General features: G+C 37.3%; 1 protein-coding gene across 3 annotated transcripts; it reads right to left on the bottom strand.

Moving 5' to 3' along the window:
- Positions 1-238: 238 nt before the first annotated feature.
- Positions 239-24,381, bottom strand: LOC121411607 (F-box/LRR-repeat protein 7-like). 3 transcript variants are annotated; one of them, XM_041604409.1, is made up of 4 exons: positions 24,170-24,381; positions 16,911-17,232; positions 7,213-7,914; positions 239-1,767 (listed from the first exon to the last, which is right to left on the bottom strand). In XM_041604409.1, the coding sequence occupies exons 2-4, from the start codon at positions 17,062-17,064 to the stop codon at positions 1,025-1,027; spliced, it is 1,599 nt and encodes a 532-aa protein (XP_041460343.1). In that variant the 5' UTR covers positions 17,065-17,232; positions 24,170-24,381; the 3' UTR covers positions 239-1,024. The 3 variants fall into 3 exon arrangements, with proteins under 3 accessions (XP_041460343.1, XP_041460342.1, XP_041460344.1); XM_041604408.1 differs by lacking the exon at positions 24,170-24,381 and adding an exon at positions 22,808-24,142; XM_041604410.1 differs by lacking the exons at positions 16,911-17,232; positions 24,170-24,381 and adding an exon at positions 13,278-13,800.

Raw genomic sequence — 24,381 nt, 5'->3', positions numbered from 1 at the left:
ATTTATAAAGCACTTATCTATTTCACACTCTTTTTTACTTTTTTGGCTGAAATTCATATTTTACCCTCTAAAAAACTACTTTTTGTTTCAAAGTTGGAAACAATGTGGTGGGGTAAGGGGTTATGCTATGGGTCATCAATACATGACACCACCACAATGTCTGACTCATTCATTATTGGCCTGGGGCTGGTGGCTCAACTTGCCCCTATGCTCAACTTACCCCGCCTTCCCCTACATATTTTATGTCATGTTCATCCTGAAAACTTATTTATTGTAGAATTTGTCTAAAAATATGGCTTATTCATGTTGGGTTAACAAAGTCATGAGGGACTATTTTCAAGGTCAGTGTTGAAAACAGGAGTTTGTGTTAAGGCAACATATAAACACCAACCACAATAACAACTTGACTTGAAACAAGTGTAGGAATTAAAGTCACAAGATGTGTTAAAATTATTAGTTCAAGTTTGGTGTATAAAGCTGGAGCAACATAAACACCAGTCATAACACCAAACTTGAGATGAGACTGATGTTATGATTACAGTTGCTAGCGTTGAGTTTTTAACATGACCGGTAGGGATAAATCGTCATATTAAACCAGAATTTCATGTCAAGTTCAGTGTTGAAAGTCTAATTGGGTGTTGGAGTAACAAAAACACCAAACTTGACATGACCTCTTAACGTCAACTGCGAAACTAACGCCAACACTGAATCTTGTAATCACCCAACATCATTACAGACTTCATCAATAACTTGTCTCACTTCTCTTTAATTCAAACAATCACTTCTGAGAAAATAATTCTATTTTCATAATTTATCACAGCTTATTGAGTGTATTTCTAAATATTTCAAGGCTACCTTTTAAAGCTTATTAAATTATACAGTGAGAAATGAATGGTACTGTTACAACATACAAGAAGAGAAACAACCCTTCTAAATATCTTAGTACAGAACATATGAAAACTGGTGGGATAAATATAGTTAAAAGTAGTTGCCAAAAAATATGAGAAGGAAGATAGCAAGGTACTCAGTAGAAAGCTGGATTGGTGTGCTCTATGATACACTTCCGACAGCATCGTTTGAGGAGTCTATAGGCCTCTCTGGATACCTCGTCACAATCTTGAATATTAAGCTGCTGAAGATCAGGACAGACTTGCGCTAAGACCTCAATCACCTGATCAGTCACATGTAAGCAGCCTTTCAGACTTAGCTTCCTTAAGCTCTGACAGTTTGTTGCTATGGACACCAAGCCTTGATCCGTGATCAGCGGACACTTGCCAGCATCCAGCGATCTGAGTCTTGAGCATCCTCTTGAGAGGGCCTCCAGGGATTTGTCTGACACCAGGACGCATCCCCTGACATTAAGGTAACGTAGTTTGTAGCAGTGTTTTGCGATGGCGTACACGCCCATGTCTGTAACGAGTTCACATTTGGCCACACTGAGGTACCTGAGGTGGTATTCCAGCTTGGCAAGTTCCCGCATGGCGCAGTCTGTGACTCGTGGACAGTCGCTGAGCGAGACTTCTTTCAGCATAAGACACTGCGTTGTTACATATTGCACACCGATATCGGTCACCCCGATGCACCTCCGAAGGTAAAGGTTGACCAGGGTCGGACAGTTGGTGGCTATCGTTCGGAGGCCATTGTCATCGAGAAGAGAGCAGTCGGACATGTCCAGATGTCGAAGGTTGATCCGTTGCTTCAGGAAGTCTTTGGGATCTGAAGTGGCAGGTTCCACCGGGAGGTTCATGCAGTCAACTTGCTTACATCCTGGAAATAGGCAAAATGATAGAGAGAACAAAAGCAACAGGATTTAATGAGCAATCTACAACTTAAAAAAAAAAATAAACTGAAAGGTATAGAATCATCCTGACAAGTTTGTACCTCACATTGGATTAAAGTTAGCAGGGAGATCCAATCCTGAGTTGTCTATTTTGACTATTAGCAGAAAAAAATCAAAGCAAATGGAAAAATTTGAATTCCACTGATACTCATTGACTTGAAATCCCAAGTAAACTTTCTGATTCTTCATCACGATTCACTTGAGCTGATTTTGTTAAAAGCAACATAAGGTGAAATTCCCTATTCATACTTTTTACGAGTCATTCTCGTTTGTTTATAATCTGTCTAATTCTTTGAAAATACAAGATATATCTCTTTAACCCACATAAAAAGATTTCTTATGATTGAGAATGAATGAAACATGTTATCTTTAGATTCACTGTTTACAAAATTATTAGTCATTCTTAAGAGTTGACCTCCTTTCAGCCATGAAATACACATTGAAGAAACCAGTTTAATACAACCAAATCCTTGATGCAATTACCTTCCTATTCAGTGAATACTCATATATTTTAGTTTAGATAAAAATTACACAAATCTGAAGGTTTTTCCCCAAAGTTCATTCAATGGAGTCCCTGTTTTTCGACCCAAATTCCAAATCGATAGTGGAAGCTTCAATAATGCCAGTTGGTGAATATAAAATTACAATGGCCTCCCCTCTGGGTCATGAGGTAATGATATATTGTTCTTCAAGATCCTATCTTAGGAAGTAATATACACCAAGGGGTTTTCTTTCTACCCTTGTTGGGGAGTGTTTTACTTGCCTCTTGGCTAAAATCAAAGTTCAGGTTAAAGTTCAGTCCTTTCCATACCATGTTTATGCCCACCCAACACCTATATCTTTTACAATTCCAAACATAAACAGCAACAGGATACTGAAATCAATGGCAAAATAGGAATTATTTATCATTATCATCTCCATTCCCCATTCATCTTCACCACTGTCATTATCCTCATTCCTCATCCTTATCACCAATACTAAAAATGATGAACTATTTTTGTTTATATCTATAAATGTATTAATCAATAAAATAATGAGTTTGCATTTGGGTTTGTTCATTTTTTCAAACAATCTGCTCAGGATTACAATCATTATGCAAATTGTGAATGCTATATTTAAAATAATAATTTTGTTCACAATGATATTTTAGTAAACTTTCTCTGATTCATGCCAAAAAAGTAGTCACCATGTTTGTTCTGTTGAAAATGTATTACATGAAAGGCATGAATGCAGAAGAAAACAAATCAAATCCAATCAAATGAATCCAAATTCAAATCAGAGTATTCATAATGGGTTAGGTAAATGTATCAGTCTTACCTATAATTTTTAGCAAAATTAGGAATTGGAATTTAGGTGACCAATTTGCAAGCATCGATTCAATCGTAATGGTCAAGTTTACCCCAACATAAAAGTTTGTTTTATTAAAACAGTAAATAAACATTTTTAATGAAGGTTTGACAATAATTACCCCAAAAAAAGAGTTATTAAATTTTCATACCTATTCTGAATTAAAGTTGATAAAAACAATGTTAAAGCTTGACATGGAATGCATGGGGGGGCGTCGTGGTCTCGTGATTAAGACTCTCGTCTTTCAATCTCAAGGACGTATGTTCGATTCCAAGCCATGGTGTGTTTTCCTTCAGCAAAAAATTTACCCACATTGTGCTGCACTCAACCCAGGTGAGGTAAATGGGTACCGGCAGAATGTAATTCCTCAAAAAGCTGTGCGTACCAGAATCGGTATACTAACTTAGCCAAAGTAATACAAGAGCGCCTTGAGCACCTAGCAAGGCGGATATGTGCGCTAAACAAATCCTTTATTTTCATTAGTTTCTTGTAATTAATTCCTCTTGAATGCTCTGTTATGTTTGCAGAGGATGTCTCTAATTTTACATAAAAGAAATGGGTACAGATCAATTGAATCTCATCTTTTAATACCATTTCTTTATTAAAGTAAACAAGCCCCTCAAATGAAATGTTTCATACTCCCTATTTGTGTTCTGTTATTCTTTCGTTCTTTAATACACTTTGTATCTGATGAAAAGGCGCTATATAAATGAAGCCTTTATTATTATTAAATAAAATGCAAATGAAAAGGAGAAGTTCCTAGTAGTTTCCAGTCGGTTTATAACAATAATATGCATATGACACATTTAAATTCCTTTTCCATTGACCAAAAAACATAATTATACCCAGATAACTGATAAAGGACAGTCCAGGGGGGGGCCACTTACATTGACGAGTGGATACCATGCGCGACCCAAAAAACACGTAAAAATTATATCTTTTTCACGATAGGGCACGTTACGTACGTAACGTGACCCGCAACAATAAAACATTCCTGTACTTGTTTAGGGGTTTATTTCAGAGAATATTTGCCAAGAAAATCGTTTTGTTTCCAATACTTAAGGATAGGTTTCACACGCCAATACTTGTTAAGGGGTGCATTTTCAGAATATGGAAATTACGTGTTTAGGGTGCTTTTTGAGACCCATGGTCGTGGACAGTACACAGTATTAAAAAGAACAAATCAAACTAAAAGGATGTTTTTTCTTGTGGCTGGTTATGAAATGGTTATTAAGTCTAGACAGATATTTCTTTAAAAAAAGGCTTTCAGTTTCAGTACTTGTATTATGCTGAGCAAGGAAAGTAGCTTTCAAAATCCATTAACTGAAGTAAATGCTTTCAAAATCCCATTTGGATTACTTTTAGTACAAACAAATACATTTAATAGGAAATTTTCAATATGTACAATACATTAAGCTGGCAAATCCTCTCTGCTCCAACATTCAGGCCTATTTTGAGGCAATTATCTACTTTTGTATTACTTTCTGAAGCCAAATGTAATTATGGAGTCACAGAGAAATTTATTTTCATTTTTGGTGGGCAAACGAAGTGAAGGAATTTTTTTTCTCCAAATGTACGAACCAGCTTAAAGTGTCATGGACATTTTCATTAAATGGCCATTACATCTGAAATTATGTTGATTGATGCTGTTGCATTGGATTAGATATTCAAATCATCAGCTTTTTGAATGATTTCAATCATCAAATGGGTTTATTATCTGTACGCGCTTGATCGATGTCTTCAGCGAATGTAGAGGGTTTTTTTCATGCTTTTTCATCTGTTATTATTACATATGTAAAAACGCAAAGGGGAAAATTGTGGGAAAGGGGTGGAAAATGAACAATGAGTGACAGTGTTTTCCACCCTTATTAAAAACAGTGCCACTCATCTACCATTTTGAAGGGGATTAACCCCTTTCATCTTTCTAGACCAGATTTCTATCTAAACTTGATACATTTTAAGTTATTTATTAAGTGAAAATGAAAACAAAAATTAACAAAAATAAGCAAAGGAGAATGTGCATTACACTTTACCCTTGGGCCTTTTCAAATTTTGTTTCATTGTATGTGCACATTTGTGTAGGCCGATGCCTGTAAATTATATCATTAAACCACTGCATTAATAAGCTATGATTTTGGAATTATGAATGCAAATAAGATTCATGTCATTATAATCATAAAGGCCATTATATATAGTCAATGCAGAAATAGAGACTTCCCAAAAAGTTCAACACACTCACTAGCTTGAGCCGATTACTTCTAAATCATTATCCCTTTTTTCAAACAAATCCGATCATTTCAAGAGGGTTTACTTGGATTCTATGAAAAGACAAGATGCATTTAACAGGATTTTAGAAATCCAGCAATGTTTTCCATTGACCAGCAATAAACTTTCACCATTTGTATTTTGAAACGTTGATATTTCGCACTTGGTATGAGGAATATCAAATAAGGATGTGTTCAAGCAATATGTAGCATGTTTTTAGTTCAAACCATGGCTGCATTCGATTGAAGTAAAAACTGATAGTTATGCAAGTACAAAATGCTGAATATGTTGCATTTTTGAAAAGGCAACTATGAAGAATCGTGGTTACCCTAACCCTAACTCTAAACATCACTTGAATGCAATGGAGATCCAAATCACCATTCTATACCATCACTGCCGTGGCCTGTTTAAGTGCACAAATGTATTGCATATACTTCTGACATATGATTCTTAGGCCAAAATGTGAAATATGATGACCAAAGGATGGGGCTTAAAATGAGGCAAGAAAATCGCTTGAACACGATCCCACAGACAGTAAAAATATTTTCATTTGGTTCATGATATTGTGATGTTAGCCTGAACTGAACACACCCCAAAACAGCAAAGTCTTTGCAGGCATAAGTTGAGGGGTTATTAACAGATCAAGGTCGATTATCACCCAATAAGATAGTTAAGATGATCAAAAGATTTGCTAGGATCTGTGCATTCTAGCCCCTAACCTTTTTCTTTTGAATATCGAGCTTCTTAACCACTATAAGCTCTTCATCCATAATACCTTTACAAGCTTGTTCAACGCTAGTCATTATCTAGCTATAAAAATGGAATAAGATTCACGACCTTAATCTCTTTAATCTCCTTTCCATTCTCAATGCAGAGAGGATGGAGGGAATTGCTTCGAAGATATCTCCTTAAAACGTAAGCAGTCGTTTTAACCAATACAATATCACCTTTGGGAATTCATGTAATACGATTGATTCTTCCTTTTTTAATAATTTTTGTTTTGTCGCATACAAATAGCTCAATTAGCATCAAGCTGAAAGACTGATTTTCAAGCAATTTATAAGCTTACTAAAGAAAGTTACTGACAGGCAAAGACTGCTAACATGGCTAATTCAAGGAGTTTTGAAAGACTTGTGACAACTTTTAATGACAATTCAGACTGTGCCTCGCTAATAACTGATGAAGAAAAAAAGGCAAAATACCCTTTGAAAATAACACTTCTTTTTTACTCTTCTTCATTTTACTCTAGAAAATGGATCCTGGGGCCCATTTCATGTAAGAATTACAATTATATTAGCTTTGCCATTATGGTTAACTAAAACTAACTACTATGGTACCAGGAGCTCAACAGCCAATCAAAATCAAAGCTTCCACAGTAACTACAATATTGGCAAAGTTACTGTAATTGTAAACTGTCTTTATGAAACAGTTCGAATGTATTGAAACCAAAGTCATTGCTGATATAATGACATAGCTGCCACTATAACTCTTCACCCATCTCATATCATGTCCTAGTAATTACACTTCATATATATATTTTAAGAGACAAAGAGGGAGGGGTGCTATACTGCTGTCTTAAAACTTCTATTATTGAATAATTTTAAACCTATATTCCATTGCAATGCAATTCCTTTACAAAGACACCAATACCTCTTCCTTCACAATAAGCCTGTGTTTCCAAAGTGCTAACCATGATCAGCCTACTTTCAACTAATATTTTGTGCAAGGTATCCTGATAATTTCATTTCAGTGCTACCTACCAGAGATGTCCAGGTAATCCAAGTTGGGGCACCTGGAGACGATCTGAAAGATGGCAGCATTACTGATCTGGTGACATCCCATCAGCTCAACATGAAGAAGCTCTGGACACCTATGAGCAATGAGTTCCAGGGTCTTGTCAGACAATCTATGGCACCCGTTTAAGACGAGTTTTACCACCGACAGGCAAAGGTACGGTGTTTCTCGCGATAACCGCTTCACAAGCACCCTCAACGCGAAATTAACATCCAGCCTCCTCCCAGAGAGCTGTATTGTAGTCCACAGCATAGGCTGCCATGCCAACCTATGCCATCTTCTGCTCACGCAAGAGCAGCGGCATAATTGTTTTGTGGATAGGTACGAGAACATATGCGTGATGACGCTATCCGTGAGTCTATCAAATGGCGATGGCCTCTGGACATCCAACGTCCTGGAGGATGGCTCCTCTTGCCTGTGGACGATGTCATCCACATCGGCAATCTCTGCATTGTTGTTGCCATTGTAGTTGGATTCTGAGGGTGATTGATTGGATGAGTTTGTCTTGGACAGTTCTGCACTGGAGGTGGGGCTCTTGGAGCGGTTGGAGGCGAGGCTGCTCTTGGTGGTAGACTCTGGGGTCTGGATGTCACTGTTTGGTGTGGTGGGTTGAGGCGGTAGCTTCTTGCTGATGGACCCATTAGGGATGTTCTCAAGCTTCAAGGAGTCTAGATGACACAGAAGGATGAAAATAACAAATACTATGAGTTAAAGAATAGTTATAGATTTTTGTCAAGATGATGATGTACCACACCAACCAACCATGAGAGTATGGAAGGTCCATGCTGAAGAGTGAAAAAAAATGAAATTGAGTTGCAGATTATTTTCCTTTTCCATATAACTTGTAATGCACTAATAAACAAAGTAGGTTGGAAAGTCTGTAGTTTACTCTTAATATGTCAGATAAATGCATATCAGTTGGTGCTTATTGGGGACAGCTGTATGCAAAGAGTTAAAGAAAATACTAATAGAGTAATAGAAAAAAGCATTCTTCACAAGAAATAATTGGTTTGAAAAAGTCATCAACTGAATTAACTCTTAATGTGTCGTAAGGGAAGCCTCAACATGATTGGCTACGTTTCTCCATTGAATTTTTTTTCATAAATGGTTATTTGCCTAGAGAAGTACAAAGGGAAGTTCATTACTTGTACTTTCTTTTTCAAATGGTTTTGTTGTTCAGAGTCACTGGCTTACGATTTCATAATATAAAATTGAACTTTTGACCTTATCACCAAGTCATCTTGACAGAAAAATTGACACAAACCTTGTTTTTAACTGTCAAAAAGAACGCTATTATAAATATGCTGATAAAAATCTTTTGAGCAATCATGCACTACTTATCTCCTCCTGTGTAAATAAAATATATCAAATAGAGTGAAAATATAGAGAAATATAACACAGCTATTGACACCTTGTCTGTCAATTATTTTGTTACATTTCATGCATGATACAATTTTGGGTGAAAAACCAGGTATTTATTGATTTTACCATGCCTTAGAAACACAATTAGATTTCTATTGTCTTCTTCACATCAATCTGAAGAGATAGGGTAAACAACTTGAAAAATATAAAGTGCATTTTTTTAAAAACTTAAGTTTTTGAACCAGTATTGGTATCTGCTTGGCTCTATCAAAATCTCCATTGATGTAAATAACTGACACTTTTGACAATGTATTACAGTTTACAAGCTTTCTTTATTCAGTGCTAAACATATTACAGATAATATTTTCCCTCTAGAAGCTCTCTAACATCATTAGTATTTTTACAAATCCATACATCAAGCAATGAGCTTGTATGATAGATACATCAGGCTGTTTTGTGTTGTTTTGTTTTCTAACAAATCATTTTTCACATTTTTTAATGTTTAATCAAAGCATGCCTCCCCTAAAACCTAGATGACTAGGGCATCATTTTGTCAGGGCTGTTAACACTGATCGCCAGTCAACACAGAAAACTGGGGACCATTTCACTAGTAAAGAACCATCCACTGACCAGAGACATAAGTCCCTGCACTGACCCATGAATGCTATTTTTCGCTTATGATAGCTGGCCCCGTCATTCTAATTATTTCGATTTGTAAATAAATTATATCTACAAGCTATTCTTATTATCATTATCTAAATGTTAAATTTGTTATTCCATCAATTATTTTTATGTCTTTTTAATCATTATTGGGAATTTTTATTTTGATTGAACAATAAATTTAAAAAAAAACTTATAATTGTTGTAGCTTCTTCTTGCATATTCTTTATTCTAATATTTTGAAACTGACAAGCAGTCTGTCACTGTCATGTGTTTTCTGCCCACACCCTACGCTATCTTGTTTTTCTTTCTGAATATCACATTCTATCAAAAATATTTATGGAAAATCTTGTAAAATAACCATTGTGTGGGCAAACAATGACAACCAAGCTCATCTTTTTCTGTCATTCACATACGTTTATCTTTTGGAGAAGTGATTATATCTCCACACAAAAGATGAATCAGACATATTGATTTTCCATATTGCGGAATTTTCAACAATGAACATGACATATTCAATATATTGAAGATATATTACATGCAGATGCTGTATCTCTCTCTCAAAAAAAATAAAGTTTGATTATATGACGAAAATGTAGAGACAGTGATTTTCCATTTCAAAAAATGGTCTTTTCCTTTTCTGAAAATCTCAAATTCCATTTTAACTTGATCTAAAAATAGAAATTCCGATTTGACACTGAAATTGTACACAGCACAAATCTGAATTCTGTTTTTAAAAGGTGAATTCCTTGAATTTTTACGTAAGAATTACAAGAACCAAACGGAATTCCTGTTTTATTTACCGGTAAAACAGAAAATCACTGTCCCTAAAATGGTAATAAGGCTTAAAAGTTTGCAGAGCAATTTGTTTTGTTTGAGGAAAATGGTCTGAATTTGCATCCCAGAAGTGGACAATTGCTGGCACTTATGTACCATTCCATGCTCATGAAACAAATTTCTATTTGTGCTAGACCTTTCTCTAGATGTTTTAGACCCATTTGTTGATCAAAGTTTCAATCATGGTCTATGCACGCAGACTAATAATTCTACACTTGGTATTCTGTGATTCACACTGCAAGGAAGTTATTGAAATCCCAATGCTGAGCTTATGACAACATTGAAATTGAATAGTTCAAAGAGCCAAGGGCGGAGTCAAGTCATAACATATAAATGCTAGCAAAATACACCAGTTATTTCAGTTGCAGTAGAGAAAATACCACATATAGTCCTTTCTGTAAATTATGACCTGAAAACAGCAGCCACTGAAACCACTTGAACTGCCTTTCTACAAACTAGAAGATAATATAAGCAGGTCCTAGTTTATAAGAATGTAAGGTAGATCTACCAAGGTAATGACAGATTTCATGGTGAATCATCACTTTAACCTATTTGGTAATCATGGATCTTCTTGCCGTTCGGCAGATCAGCCACTGAGCACACTAACCATTCTGTATAAATTCTAAAATTGCATGGTATTGGTAAAAGCAGGGAAGTCGGAGAACTCCAACTTCCCTGGTAAAAGATATTGAGACCATATAATGTGCTTCACATAGAGGGGTAGAAACTGGAATATGAGGAAAACGGAATGAGAGGGGCGGTGGAAATTAAATAGTTACATGAAAGGGAAAAGGAGTGAAAAAAGATACTGAGCTAAAGAATGAAGAAAGATATGTGGAGGGGGGGTGGAGACCAAGGACGAGACTGAGAGACAGAAAGCTAGAGAAAGGGTAAACCAAATACAGTTGATCAGGTAAACAACTGGCTACAACTTGTTTTTCTCACATGCATCATATCTTCTTTGATTTTTCTTGAAGCAATTCATTGACTTTCTTGCTTAGAACCCTCAGTCAGAGAGAACAACTATAAACTAACCTATTAACATTCTTCCACTTCACTTATGAATGCATAGCCATACCAATTACAATAGAAAACAAATTTGTCATTTGTAATTGATTGAAGCAAGAAGTAATCTTGCTTCTCTTATCTACCGCTCCTTCACTGATTTCCAAGATTACATTGATTATATTTTGTTTTTTTGACTGAGCTATTACTCAGATGTATTTGTCAATACCAGAGAAGCTTATGCATCTATGCACCCTGCAGCTGGCACCCTCCGGGCAGATTTCATACGGCGACTGGTCCTAAAAAAACTCCCAAATCAATATCTGCATTTCTTCCTTTTATTACGCTTTCTCTGGCGTAAGAAGGATCTTCATGCCTGAGGACATGATTTTTTTTTTTTAATAACAATTTAGATTGGAGAAGGGGTTGATGATCTCCTCAGTATACCACTGTTTCATTTCATCGGATGGACAATGATGGACAATAACTTCATATTAAAACCAGTTAGAATATCTATTCACATTCACAAACTAAACCATTTCAACCCTTTTTTAGAAGCAGAGTACATAAACCACCACATGTTTTAAGTTTGAGTGATGACCAGGAATTTACATGAATCTTACATGTTTATTATTCATTTTTTAAATAGAACTAAAGATGAACTGAGAGCGTACAATGAAGACATTTTGAGTGATTAGGTAATCAATTGAACTGAGAGCGAACAATGAAGACATTTTGAGTGATTAGGTAATCAATTACATTTGATCAAAACACTTAAGAATTGGTAAATTCCTCCCTTTCAGGGCATGAATAAAGACTTTTAATTACAATTGCCTAAATCCTAAATTACCTCAACTTTTCATTTTCTGAAAATTTCTGAAGATTTATTTCTGAAAATGTCTTCCTGGCATTAAAGTTCAGTGCAATTTTCATGAATCATTTAATGCTAGTATTTTAACAACTTAAGCTTTAGATTTTATAAATAGAAAAAAAAAACTACTAAAAAAACCCCCCACTTCTTATCCAGTCCAATCATCAGAAAAGTTGCGATAAAGTATTTAAAAAATAGTACTGGTGGAAAACTGCACAGCTTTGGGAACATAGGAAATCTAAACAGAGAGTGCATGACATCTGAGAAATGATTATCATTGCCGATCCTAATGTATCCAGCCATTCCTAATATAAACAACCTCAAAAGAGATAGCAAACCCACCGCTTTCCAGATTGAAATATATGCTTCTAATCATTGCAAGTTACGAGAAGCTTTCATCAATGAATGTTACCACGGTAATAGCAGAAGTATAAACACTCAATTTCTCCAACAACCATGACTCCCAATAAACAGAGGGCAAATTTAGAAACTAATATTTCATGTACCCAGCAGAGAAAATTACTCCGGATATTACTTTCTAATAATGAGGAAGGATAAATTTTAAATCAGCCAATCACATGGCAGCATTACCTCGATGAAGAGCAGATGACACTTGGTATATTTGTTACCAGATGGTTTTTGAATAGTCAAAAAAGTCTTGTTAATGACATGGGACAAATGAAAAAAAAACAACTTGGTAGCCAGTCTTGTATGAAACAAAAAATCAATATGACAGAAAAACAGGATACAATTAAAGCACAAAGCAGAAAAACAGGGTTGTTTGTAAGGTTCATATAGCCACTTGGTCTAACATTATTTGGTCTAATACTACTATATTGCTAAACCCATACAACATGGTAGGGGTTTAATGCTTTTGTGAATTCATGTCTTTTTAGATCTTTTATTTTGGTTAAAGAGGTTAATTAACATTGTCAAAAGTATTTTCTTTAATATGAAATGAAAGCCATTAACTATCTAAAATAAAAAGAATACTTTGCTGTAAACCATGCCTGAAGTGCCCATCAAAGAATCACTAGTCACTATAAAAACTTATTTTTTCTTTATATTTCTGAAGATATTTTGTATATTAGTAGCTCATCAGTGGGTATAGAAGTGCAATATATGAAAAAACTGAAATATCGTCCGATAACCAAATAAAAAGGTAAAGAAAAAGGACGAGGGAGTTATAAGATGAACCGGGCAGGAGGCAAACTATAAAAGGTGCAAAAAATACAAAAATATGTGAAATAAAAATGCTATTACTGCCATTATCATAATCATATTCATATGTCTTACTGCGTGTATCAAGAATACAGCAACACAATCTCCAATGGCAGGTACACCTCATGTCACACATCACTACATGAAGCCGAAGGAGGATGGACCCGTAGAACATAGTAGCAGGCGAACATAAGCACCATCATTAGTCATGTCACATGTTCCTAATTTCCTTCTAATCCCCCTTTGTGAGAGGGTCTCCCAGGACATTGCAGGACACTTTTAGAATTTTTTGAGGATGTGATGACACCGATGGGTGGCACCGTGGCAGGAAGGAATTATCATCATCAGGACATTGAACATGAGGATGATTTAAAGCAAGTAATCCTTTCGCTTCAGAGTCCATGCTGAATTGTGATCTGTTGTGCCTGATGATTTATACCACTCCATATCAAAATGAATAGGCCTGTGTGCTGTTTTAAAAGACACTATCAACTAGTCACAAGGTTGAATCAGACAAAACCAACTGCACCTTTTCAATTCTTCTCATCAATTTTCAAAGGTATGTTTCTACCTATTAACCCTTGCCTACTGGAATAGAATGGTCCCTTTACAAAGCCTATTGGAATTACAAAGTTCAGTAGTCAATGGGTTAATACAGTCTCATACTGCTGATGACGCTACAGTACACATGGGTAATGAGGGGATGCTTCATCTTCATGTTGCCATTCAATGACCTCCATCAAATCCTCTCCAGTAAAAAATCCATTCTCCTCACAGTGGCATAACTAAGCACTTCGGTTGCTCTTCCCTTGAATGGAAATCAGCTTTCGCTGTCACAACCCAATCTTCCTGGCTCTCCACCCATGTTTCAAATCCTCAACACTACGGTCAAATCGGACGGTAACTTTCCACATGATCTGCATTCAAAGGCACGTACAACCCATGACACCTGACAGTATAGTGCTTCACCAGAATCCATTTTACAGAGACTGTGTCTGACCTGACAGATATCAACGGGTAGGGCTTCGTCAGACATACCAACGTGCAGCCAGACAGGTACGGATACATACAGGGGTAAAGAATTCAAAGAGAATAGTGGGAATGCACCAGAATGAAATAAAGAGGCAAAGTTCATGACATCTTAGCCCCCCAAGGCATAGTGTTTCCAGTTGAAACATTCTCAACCTAATTTGTTTTGTTAAATTTGAACCTAGGTAGAAAAATAAATCAAATCTGAATATTGAATCTTCTTTTGTCTGCAGCGTGGCAATCATATTTTCTTCTTCCCTCTCATTGACCTCAAGATTGACACAAAGCCCTGTGTTTTTATATTAAAAAAAATATTTCCCTCAAGTTTTCTGGCTATGAAGTACAGAAAATACAGAACTTCGGTGCTCTGAAGACCTTTTCAAATTTGCATTATTCTAAAACCAAGAGAGAAAGCACAAATGTTTGACAGGCACTTCCACACTGACACGTACAGCATAATCATGGCACAATTATAACAAACCTCCATCTCAGCATAGAATCCCCTAGGAAACTATGAAAATATACCAACTACTAGCGAGCAAATTTTTTTTAAACTGGGTCAAAATGTCAAAGCTTGTGTTTGCGTGGGCTCAACGCCCATTAAATCTGACAGTCTCTTGTCCCTTTCAAATTGGAAGACAAGAATAATCTTGATTTAAACTGCATAGGGCCGTCTGCACCATCCCAAGTTTTCAAATTAGCGTGCTATTTCCGATCCGGTAAATTATCCCAATCTGAAAAATCTCGAGATTATTTGCAATGGAGACGCAATTATCCGGCTAGTTAATAGGATTAATCTCGAGATTGCAATCCTAAGTCAACTTGGGATTATTTGCAAAATAGCGCGCTATTTTACGAATTATCGCGCTAATTCGTAGGTGCAGACGAACTCGGGATTATTTATTCACGACGTTGGACCATCATGCATGATTGCATCGATGCCTCACACGAGCAGGAATCGCTCTTCTTGCGATGGTGGAGACAGGGTTCCTTGAATCTCGAGATTAATCGTGAAGAGGGCTGATCGGGCTAAAATCTCGAGATTGAGCAAACTCGGGATGGTGCAGCACCACCTCAATGGTTTTCTTTTCCTGACCCCAAATCTCATTTCACGCTACCTTGATCTTCAAATCTTTGCTTGATGTGAACTTCTTGACCAGCACTGCCTGGGACCATGGTCAAATCTACATTCTGTCCTGACCAAAATATGTCTACATGTAGAATGCAGTAACACAACACAATCTTGACTGTAGGGCATGCACTTGTTGTTTAGTTGTTGTTGTTGTTCAGTTGTTGTATACTTTACACATAATCTTCAATTAGTGTGATATACCCAATGCAATTTGATTTATATTCATCGAAAAGACCTGGTTCAAGATGAGAGATTCATTAACTTTATTTCATGAATTCAATGTTATCATTCACTTTATATTAATAGCACAATATAAAGTGAACATTTTGTTATAATTAATTTTTGGTCGCAAAATACATTGTAAAACCACTAAGAAGGGGAGTTAATACATATAAAGGTGCCGGGGGGGGGCTTCACCCCACAATTTTCATTAACCAGGTACAAAACATGAAAATGAACAACAAATTTGAGAATTTATGCACATTCAGCCCCTCCCCTAGCTACATTCATACCCTTTTTAGACAGGCTAAAATTTCCTTAACCCCGTACTATTGGTGGGGCTAAATGGCAATTTAGCCCCACCTATAGTACGGGGTTAAGCTTAGCCCACTTTCGTTTTACACAGCGTTTTTGCAAAGTGGGCTGACCCCACCTATAGTACGGGATTATTTGGCCCTGCAAAAAAGCAGGGTTATCCCACCAATTGTGGTGCTAAGAGCAATAGTACGGGTTAAGATCGCATGTGTAAAACGAAAGTGGGCTAAGCGCTCCCATTCATGCCCCGCAACAGAGCCGGCCCTGTTGTCCAATCAGAGGTAAGTATAATGAATATTCATGACAGCGATCACGGCGATGAAAAAAAAAGCGCGCGCCAGAAGTCAGCGATTTTGGATATGACCCGAATGACCCCTCAGTGCGCTCGTGAATATTCATGAGCTACCAATAGTCCGGGGTTAGCGAGTTTCGTGTGTAAAAAGCAAGCATTCCTTATCCGGGGTTAGCAAAAACAATTTGGCATGTGTGAAAAGGAAAATAAATAGTACGGGGTTAAGGATAGTACGGGGTTAGCGATAGTCCGGGGTTAAGAAAATCCTGTGTAAAAAGCCTATCAGAAACATTTTATGGCAGCATGCATGAAGGCAAAGGAAGGAAGAGGAAATGGCCAACAAGGAAATAAATTTCTTGAGTGAAATGCCATCCTGTCATGTTTCAAATGTCAATTCGAAATATTTTGGGGAACAAAAATATGAATGAGAGATATAGAGCGTAATTATCCACACAAATAGTTGATACCATACTACAATTTAATCTCTTTTTGTAATTAATCTGTATTTACTTGCTCCAATTCAATGAAATAAGAACAAACACAGAAACAAAACACACAAAAACCTATTTTCATCAAGGGATAGGAGTATTAAAAGGCAATGAAATAACAAATCAACACCATTGCAAATTTATTGAAAATATCTTCAATCTTTCTCACTCCATGATAACCTTTTTTAAGTAATCAAGTGTACAGATATAGTTAAAGTCAAAAGTATACTTACGTTTGAAAGGTGCAGGCTTGCTGATGACGAACTTGAGCATTATTCTCTCACAAAAGAGCGAACATTTCCACAAGATATAATAGTTTTTATGACATAATAGCTCCATTGAGCTTTTCTCCATAGCATGAAACACATTGAGAGCAGGAGGCACCATAGTCAAAGTCTGTTGTCCGTGGCACCATTGAGGCGGTAGCTCCTATAGCTGGTTTACAATGTCAAATACTTATTTTTCTTAGTTCTCGCTCCAATGTGTTTGGAGCATCAATCACGAGGGATGATAAAAGTCAGCAGAGATCATCGTGAGTATTTATGGTTGCCTTCACTATTCAAAGAATAAATGACAAAAAGTGCAATGAATTTATCAATGAGCAGTAAGACCATATATAAATATTAGTAGAGTTTCTATAGGATCTGCCCTGGGACACATATCAGTCAACAAAACTCAGACTAAATTGATGACAACTCCAAACAAATGAAGAAACGAGCGCGAGGGAAATTCTTTCACTAAGATATTAACTGTCGAGACGTTTGATGCGATTGCTGGTGAAGGAGGTAATAAACACAAAGTTTCAGGTTTATCTACGAGAAAGTCGAGGTGCAGCAAAACCTGCATTCAAGCACCAACACTAAACGACAGATGAGTGTAAAATACAGAGAACGGTTCAATAAAACGAGCCAGCATGCAGCTCCGAATCCTCTTTTGTTGATTAAGCATAGATTAAATCTGTGAATACTTGTAATTCCACATTGATCGGATCCGTCTGAATGAAGTGTTCCAACCTGGTAATCCTTGAAATCTGATGAGATCTGTTCAAATCACCTGGATGTCCTCCAAAATAGGCCGTCTGTTATAATACCAGGTCATTCATTTTCAATTGAAGAAAATATATCAACAAATTAAGGAGAAAATAAGTTTCTCTTTCAACTAAAAGTAGAGCATGCTGTGTTCATGTTGCCTTGATAAAACTGAATTTTTTTATTGGATATGAATGTCGACGGAAGGCAACAAATGGCAAGAAAAGAAAAACCTTCCAAAATCAACCTTGAACACCGCTAAACATGTGGTCTACCTAGCTACCTATCAAAGCAATATTGAGATGAACATTGACGTTTTACTTTATCAACTTGGCTATATAAAGAGAGAGAGAGAATTGGGAGCTTCAGTTAGAAAAAAAGAGAATTTATAATCAGTGATCATTTCCATTTAAACCGGCTGCAGGAGTAAACTGAGACAGGGACAACGTGCGCAACGTGCTGTACGCACATCGGCCTCCGAAACCGGAGTTGGGAAGGGCTGTGGGAGCTCCAGTAGGCACCGCAAGGGAATGGTTTATAGACACAGCTGTAAATCTTGTTCACTTGGGGGCATTGCTGCCATCTCTCCTTGTTCTCTCCAGAGAGCCGTTGCACTGCCTGTACCCAACTCCATCAGGTCTCCTTTGCTCGTTCTTCTTTACAAAGCCAATGCAGCAGCGGAGGTCAATTACAAATCTTTGAGGTGACAGCTATACGCTCCAAGTATTAAGAGGCTGCCCTAGAATTTCAACGTTACCTCATATATCACATCACGGCCTAACGCAAAGCCTATACAAGCTTTGCTGTTGACATTGTGACATTGATCATTCAAGATCAAATTGGAGATTCATATTTCCACAACAAGAAGATCACATGATAGATGATAACCTTACAGTGCACGCCTGTATTAAACCATGGACCTACTAGTCCATGATTGAACAAGTCTAGGTGACTCCCTCTGTAGGTTGAAACACTAAATAAAACCAATATGGTGTATAGTGCATTCACATTTCAATCATCTCTTGCATCAACTCAGCACTGAACTAAGATTCATGTTTTGCTTCTGAAGTAAGATTCAAATGCACAAAATGACCCAAATAAATGATTGATATACTAGAAACAAAGCATGACATCAAACTTGACTGATGGAGTGACAGAATATCTGTAATAGGTATGATGAAATAATGGTGCAGAGAAATAAAAAAAGTGTCACTTTGAACTGAAAGAGGAAGGATAGACCTGATGGCAGATGAGGACTGCATGGCTTGAAGAACAAACCTAAACTACACGGAGGATAACCAGACATTAGATTTAAGAAGATATTCTCATGGTGTTACACGCAACAGTTTTACCAAATACAGCCAACAATGGCGTGAAAAGAAGGTGATACTTCTGTGAGGTCAGCCGACCAATACCTGATTGGCATTTATCAATTCACACTTTATAGGTGATCATTACACCTCATTACACAGGTCATGGCCATCATTTCATATTCATAGAATAAAAAGATTATCCCTTCTATCCATTTTGTTTCACTCCAAAGCGACTGCAATGCTTCAATGATGTTAAATCTATTGAAGAAATAATATGATAACTTTGCATCATTTGGAGCAAGGCTGCATTCTATCCTGACTTTTTAAAGGAGAATGAAACCATTGGAACAAGATAGCTTGTGTGAAAACAGAAAAATCAAAGAAACAGATCAACGAAAGTTTGAGAAAAATCGGACAAATAATGAGAAAGTTATGAGCATTTGAATATTGCGATCACTAATGTTATGGAGATAGCAAATTGGCAATGCGACAAAGATGTGTGATGTCACTTGTGAACAACTCTCCCCATTACTTTAGTATATATTTCACTAGAATTGCCTCTTTTATCACATCTATCCATAAATCATGTGTTCTGTCTACATGAGGGCATGTAATACATATTTTTTAAGAATACATCATGGATAAAGAGTTTGTATCATCATAAGAAAAGGCAAAAAGAGACATTTTGAGGGTATTTTATAGTCCACCAAAGGGAAAGTTGTTCATCGGTGACATCACACATCCTTGTTGCATTGCCAATGTGAGGATCTCCATAGCATTAGTGATTGCAATATTCAAATGCTCATAACTTTCTCACTATTTGTCCAATTTTTTCTCAAACATTCTTTACTCTTATTCTTTGATTTTTCAGTTTCTTCACAAGCCTATTTGTTCCAAAGGTTTCATTCCTCTTTAAAACCTATATAGCGACAATAATCTCAATGACGTTTAGTTCTGATTAAATGCAACCAAGCTCATAATCATGATTCTACTACAGGCGTTCTTCCAGTCGGGGGGAAATGTATTGCATACACTCAAAGCTTGACCCTCACCATGGACCTACTGGTAGGTCCATGCCCTCACTAAGTTCACTTCCTGGGTCAAACTCTCTGATATGGGATATGGTTGGTGGGTGGGCTTGAAGAGAAGGGGAAAAGAGTGGGCTTGAAAACTCTCCCGAAATAAGCGTGTTTGGCATAATTTGCGTTTCGATTTATGACTCCAGCTGAAAAATTGGCTGGGGGAATGCAACCTGGTACTCAAGCCTACCATTAACCGTATGGTCTCATAATAATCAAGATGCTGGCAGAGGGTGAAATGAGCCACAAATTATTTCAATTCCATTAATCTCTCTGCATGAAACAAATAAATTACTGACCACAGAATGTCACATCAAGTGATTGGAATGATTTTTGTGAATTGAAGAGTGATGATTCGCATCAAACGAAAAGTGTCCATTCTATAAACTAGCTTGATAGGAAGGAGTACATAATCATGGTGTATAATGAAGCATGTAGTTGAGGTAATCCATGGCCACACGGTTGAGCACAACACAAAATTGGCAACAGACTTGACAATGACTGAAAATATGAATGAACAGTTGGTATATACACGGAGAAGAAGCCTAAAGCTTTCAAAAGAATTGCCCCCTCCGAGCTGCAATTATTTCCACAATATGTAACCAGGTGTGAATTTCACTGCTACTGGCATAAAACCAACATCACTAAAAAAGGGGACAATTACGATGGAAATAGTCCAATCACGCTAGTTTAGATGCCGATAATGCCCGCTGACAGAGAGGGAGGAAAAAATAGCTATTGATGAATCAAAATGAATATGCAACACAAGCAGGAGATGCTTTCAAACGATGACCTCTCTGGAGTTTCAACTGTCATGTTTAGGCTGGCGATGAAGTCAAACACCTCTTTAATAAAGGGATAAATTGAGCATGAGGACGTTGATTTGTATCAGAACGAAGAAAAATCCATTTTTGTATTTCCTTTGATCACAATCATGGATGAATCGAAGTCCAGGGGTATAACAGGTGTGTTTTTCAGTATCAAAGGAACTATTCATGGATGCCGCCTCCAAACAGTAGTACCTCACAGATCTTCATCAGGTGTCCATGCACCTCCTCCGTGGTGATGGTCACTGTCAAAAACTGAAAGAAGGAATGTTCAAAGACTTTTTTGATCAATAAAAGTCTTTACATCTGATACTTTGTTGTGGTGGACATCTGCAAGCACCCTTTCATCTTTCAGAAAAGTGTATCACAACGCAACTTCATCACTACATTAAGACATTAAAACGCTAATTCATCTGCAGGTTTCCTCTACTTGTGATCACCGGAAATACAAAATATTTTCTGCTCTCTCTCTAACTCAGCTATTTCAAATAATCTCTCCTGGGTGTTGATCGAGCTGGGAAAATCATACGTCGATTCACCAATCCCTGCTCTGGTTCACTGAAGTTTCTATTATTGTTAAGCTGTAGAATGAAATCGTAGCTCCTGTTTTTTCACCAATACCTGTTTATCTTGTGGCTAACAAGTGAAACTTTGCCAGTCTGGCTTGATGAAATCTAACCTGCATGGCCCGGGATGGGCAGATTGTCAGTTCACAGGTCATCACGATGACACTTCACCTTCCCATCCCTTCCTCCTCCTTTCCATATATGTATCATCTCTTTCTGCCCCCCCCCTGCCCATCTTTCTCTCTCTCACACACTCACACACACACAAATACACTTCTTTCTGTCTTGCACTTCACATACCCCCCTCCCCCAATCTTTCAAAATCTACCTCTTATCTCCTTGCCCCCCCCTCCAGTCCCTATCTCCATCTCTCTTCCTCTCTCCAACACTCCCCTGTCTGTCCCACACCCTCCCCTCCTTTCAAAATCTGTCTCCTCTCTTTCTCTCTTCCTACCTCCCAGTTTCATATCTTAATTTAAATTTTTTTCTCCTCCTCCTCCTGCACTCTCTTGCCCATCCTCCCTCACAGCAATCTCTATCCATTTCTCTTTCACAAAATCAAACAGGTTCCCTTCTCCTATCTCACTCATTATCAATTACTTCAAGATCCCTAATTCATATGTGTCAAAGAAATCAGCACACCATTGATATGACGAAGAGGGCCTGACAGGAAGCTTCAGAACAGTCTGCGCTTAATTCCAAGGATATGAAATGATGGATATTAGGGATTGGGCTGCCGAGAAATGGAGTCCTTTTTACGAGTGCTCGCAGAGAAGTAGAGATCAAAGATCAAGATGGTGAGATGTCAGAAGAAATGACAAGTTACCGCGCTCCGTGCTTGGCTGATGGCCAGAGAGCCACGAGCAACAAACTTGACAATATTCTGATACTCCATGCACAATGATAATGACTTCACAAATTTCTCAATCATCAAGCTGTTTCAACCATGGAAATAAGCACAAGCATAATTATATATATGTATGTCGCTAATAAACAGGAGACAAATCACAATAGACTTCAGAGACTCTGTCTTCCAAAATGCTTAAACTGATGTTCCAAAATGATGCTCTGTCTTCTATCAGCACATGACATAAATTTACAAATAAAATTATAAAAACAATAAAAACATATTCACTGAAAGCAGTTCACAAATCCTTAAATAAATGATTGAAATCCGAAAAGCAATGATTGCTTGAAACACCCTTGATGAATATGAAGCACCACGCAAATCCAAGATAGAATACCGGTATATCCGAAAAGTATATACTGCTCATTGATAAATCGCAAAAGATGTGCTATAGTGATAATAATCCTTACTATATGGAGATGACGAAGTATTGCTTCCATGCCCAATGAAGGGCAAAACTGGAATGGGGTGTTAAAAGGTGGTATATAAGAGAACACTTGGGTGTTTACACGAAAGTCCTGATGATAGCATTGATTTCACATCTGTTATTGTGTTGTAATACCTTTGTCCACTCAATAACAGATCAATAACTGACCAGGGTAAACAACTTTGCAATGAATGACCAAGCACATAACCGTCCTATTGCGGTAAAAGCAAACTTAGTCCACTATAAGCGATTATTAATTAATTTAGCCCGTTTCATAAATTTCCTCTAACGGAATGAATGTTTGCACAATATTTAGTGACCATGACTCAAGTTTAGTATGAGAAACAAACTGTCTCCGATATTCCGTCGCTGGAAGAACGATTCGTCTCCTATGTCAATCCATAACTTTGATCTAACAAAATTAATTCCGTCCGGTCTCTCCTCACCATAAAACAATATCTTTCACGTCGTAGTTCTCTCAAGAATAATAGCCCACGATTAAGAAGTGATGATTCAAACGGCATATCCATCCTCAAAGCGCTCACGATTCCAAATCAATTCCAATCATTTTGGGAGTTCCATGACGGATGCCTCCTGATTGCCGATTGTTGAATGGTTGAATGCATAGCAAGGAATCCAGTCTGCTGGAAATAGGGGTTGAGGAGAGAGCGGTGACGAGGGGAGAAAAGAGAAAGAACAGAGGAGCCGAGTACTGTTGCATGTTGGTTTGATCACGCGACATGAGCACAGCGACTTGGAAAATGTGTGTGGGGGGAGAGCATACAAGAACACAGGGGGAAACCTGAAGTGGGTAAAACAGAAGACGACACGTCGGCATACATGCAATATCCGGTTATATCTCATTAGATTCAGCTTTAATCTAAGCAGGCGTGAATCACTGCACATCAAGGATCGATGATCCCCAAAATGAGCGTATACATAATCAAACACCAGCCAGGCGGGCTAGCCACTAGGCAGCGCTGAAGAAATTAGCCAAATATTATATAGTGATGACGATGATGATGAGATAATAATGCTAAGTGCTCATCACACTTCGAAGGATGCCTGGTAGTACGTGACAAGTCAGGTCCCTTGATACCCTAGCTCATCGTGAAGATTAAAATTAATGAATTTTCCTCATGTTCTCCTCTTCAAAAACTAAAATGTGGCATGAAATAACTAAAAGGATGAAGGAAAATTTTAAATCTTCACTGTATATAGACGTTCATAAACAGGCAAGAAGCAGTAGATGAAATGACAGTTCTACTATAGTGTTCCATATGCAACAAGTCAATTATTCAGTAGTGAGGGAAACGAAAAAACACTTTCTCTGTCTACACAATACCTTGAACACCAATCCACTGAGTTGGAGTGCCACGGTAAATTGAAATAAAATTTTGAGAGTATGTAAGAACAGAGAAGAGGGTTTCCTTCAAACTGGCCAGGAAGTGCAGTCAAAAGACAAACACGATTGAGGTTAATGATCAGAGAGGACCAATCAACTGAACCGGTGAGAAACGTAGGCCCCCATCAGCTAGCACAATAGGGCCGACAATA

This window comes from Lytechinus variegatus, chromosome 3 (assembly GCF_018143015.1).
Source record: "Lytechinus variegatus isolate NC3 chromosome 3, Lvar_3.0, whole genome shotgun sequence".
Taxonomy (NCBI): domain Eukaryota; kingdom Metazoa; phylum Echinodermata; class Echinoidea; order Temnopleuroida; family Toxopneustidae; genus Lytechinus; species Lytechinus variegatus.
Note: the sequence above shows the minus strand (reverse complement) of the source record. Positions and strands in the feature narration are given on the sequence as shown.

Bases quoted from the DNA above. Each gene is read 5' to 3' on its own strand.
- LOC121411607 (XM_041604409.1), bottom strand. From the start codon at position 17,064: ATGGTGCCTCCTGCTCTCAATGTGTTTCATGCTATGGAGAAAAGCTCA. The intron at 7,915-16,910 runs GTAAGTATACTT...TGTGTCATCTAG, and splicing joins CAAGCCTGCACCTTTCAAAC to ACTCCTTGAAGCTTGAGAAC. The intron at 1,768-7,212 runs GTAGGTAGCACT...GCCTATTTCCAG, and splicing joins GGATTACCTGGACATCTCTG to GATGTAAGCAAGTTGACTGC.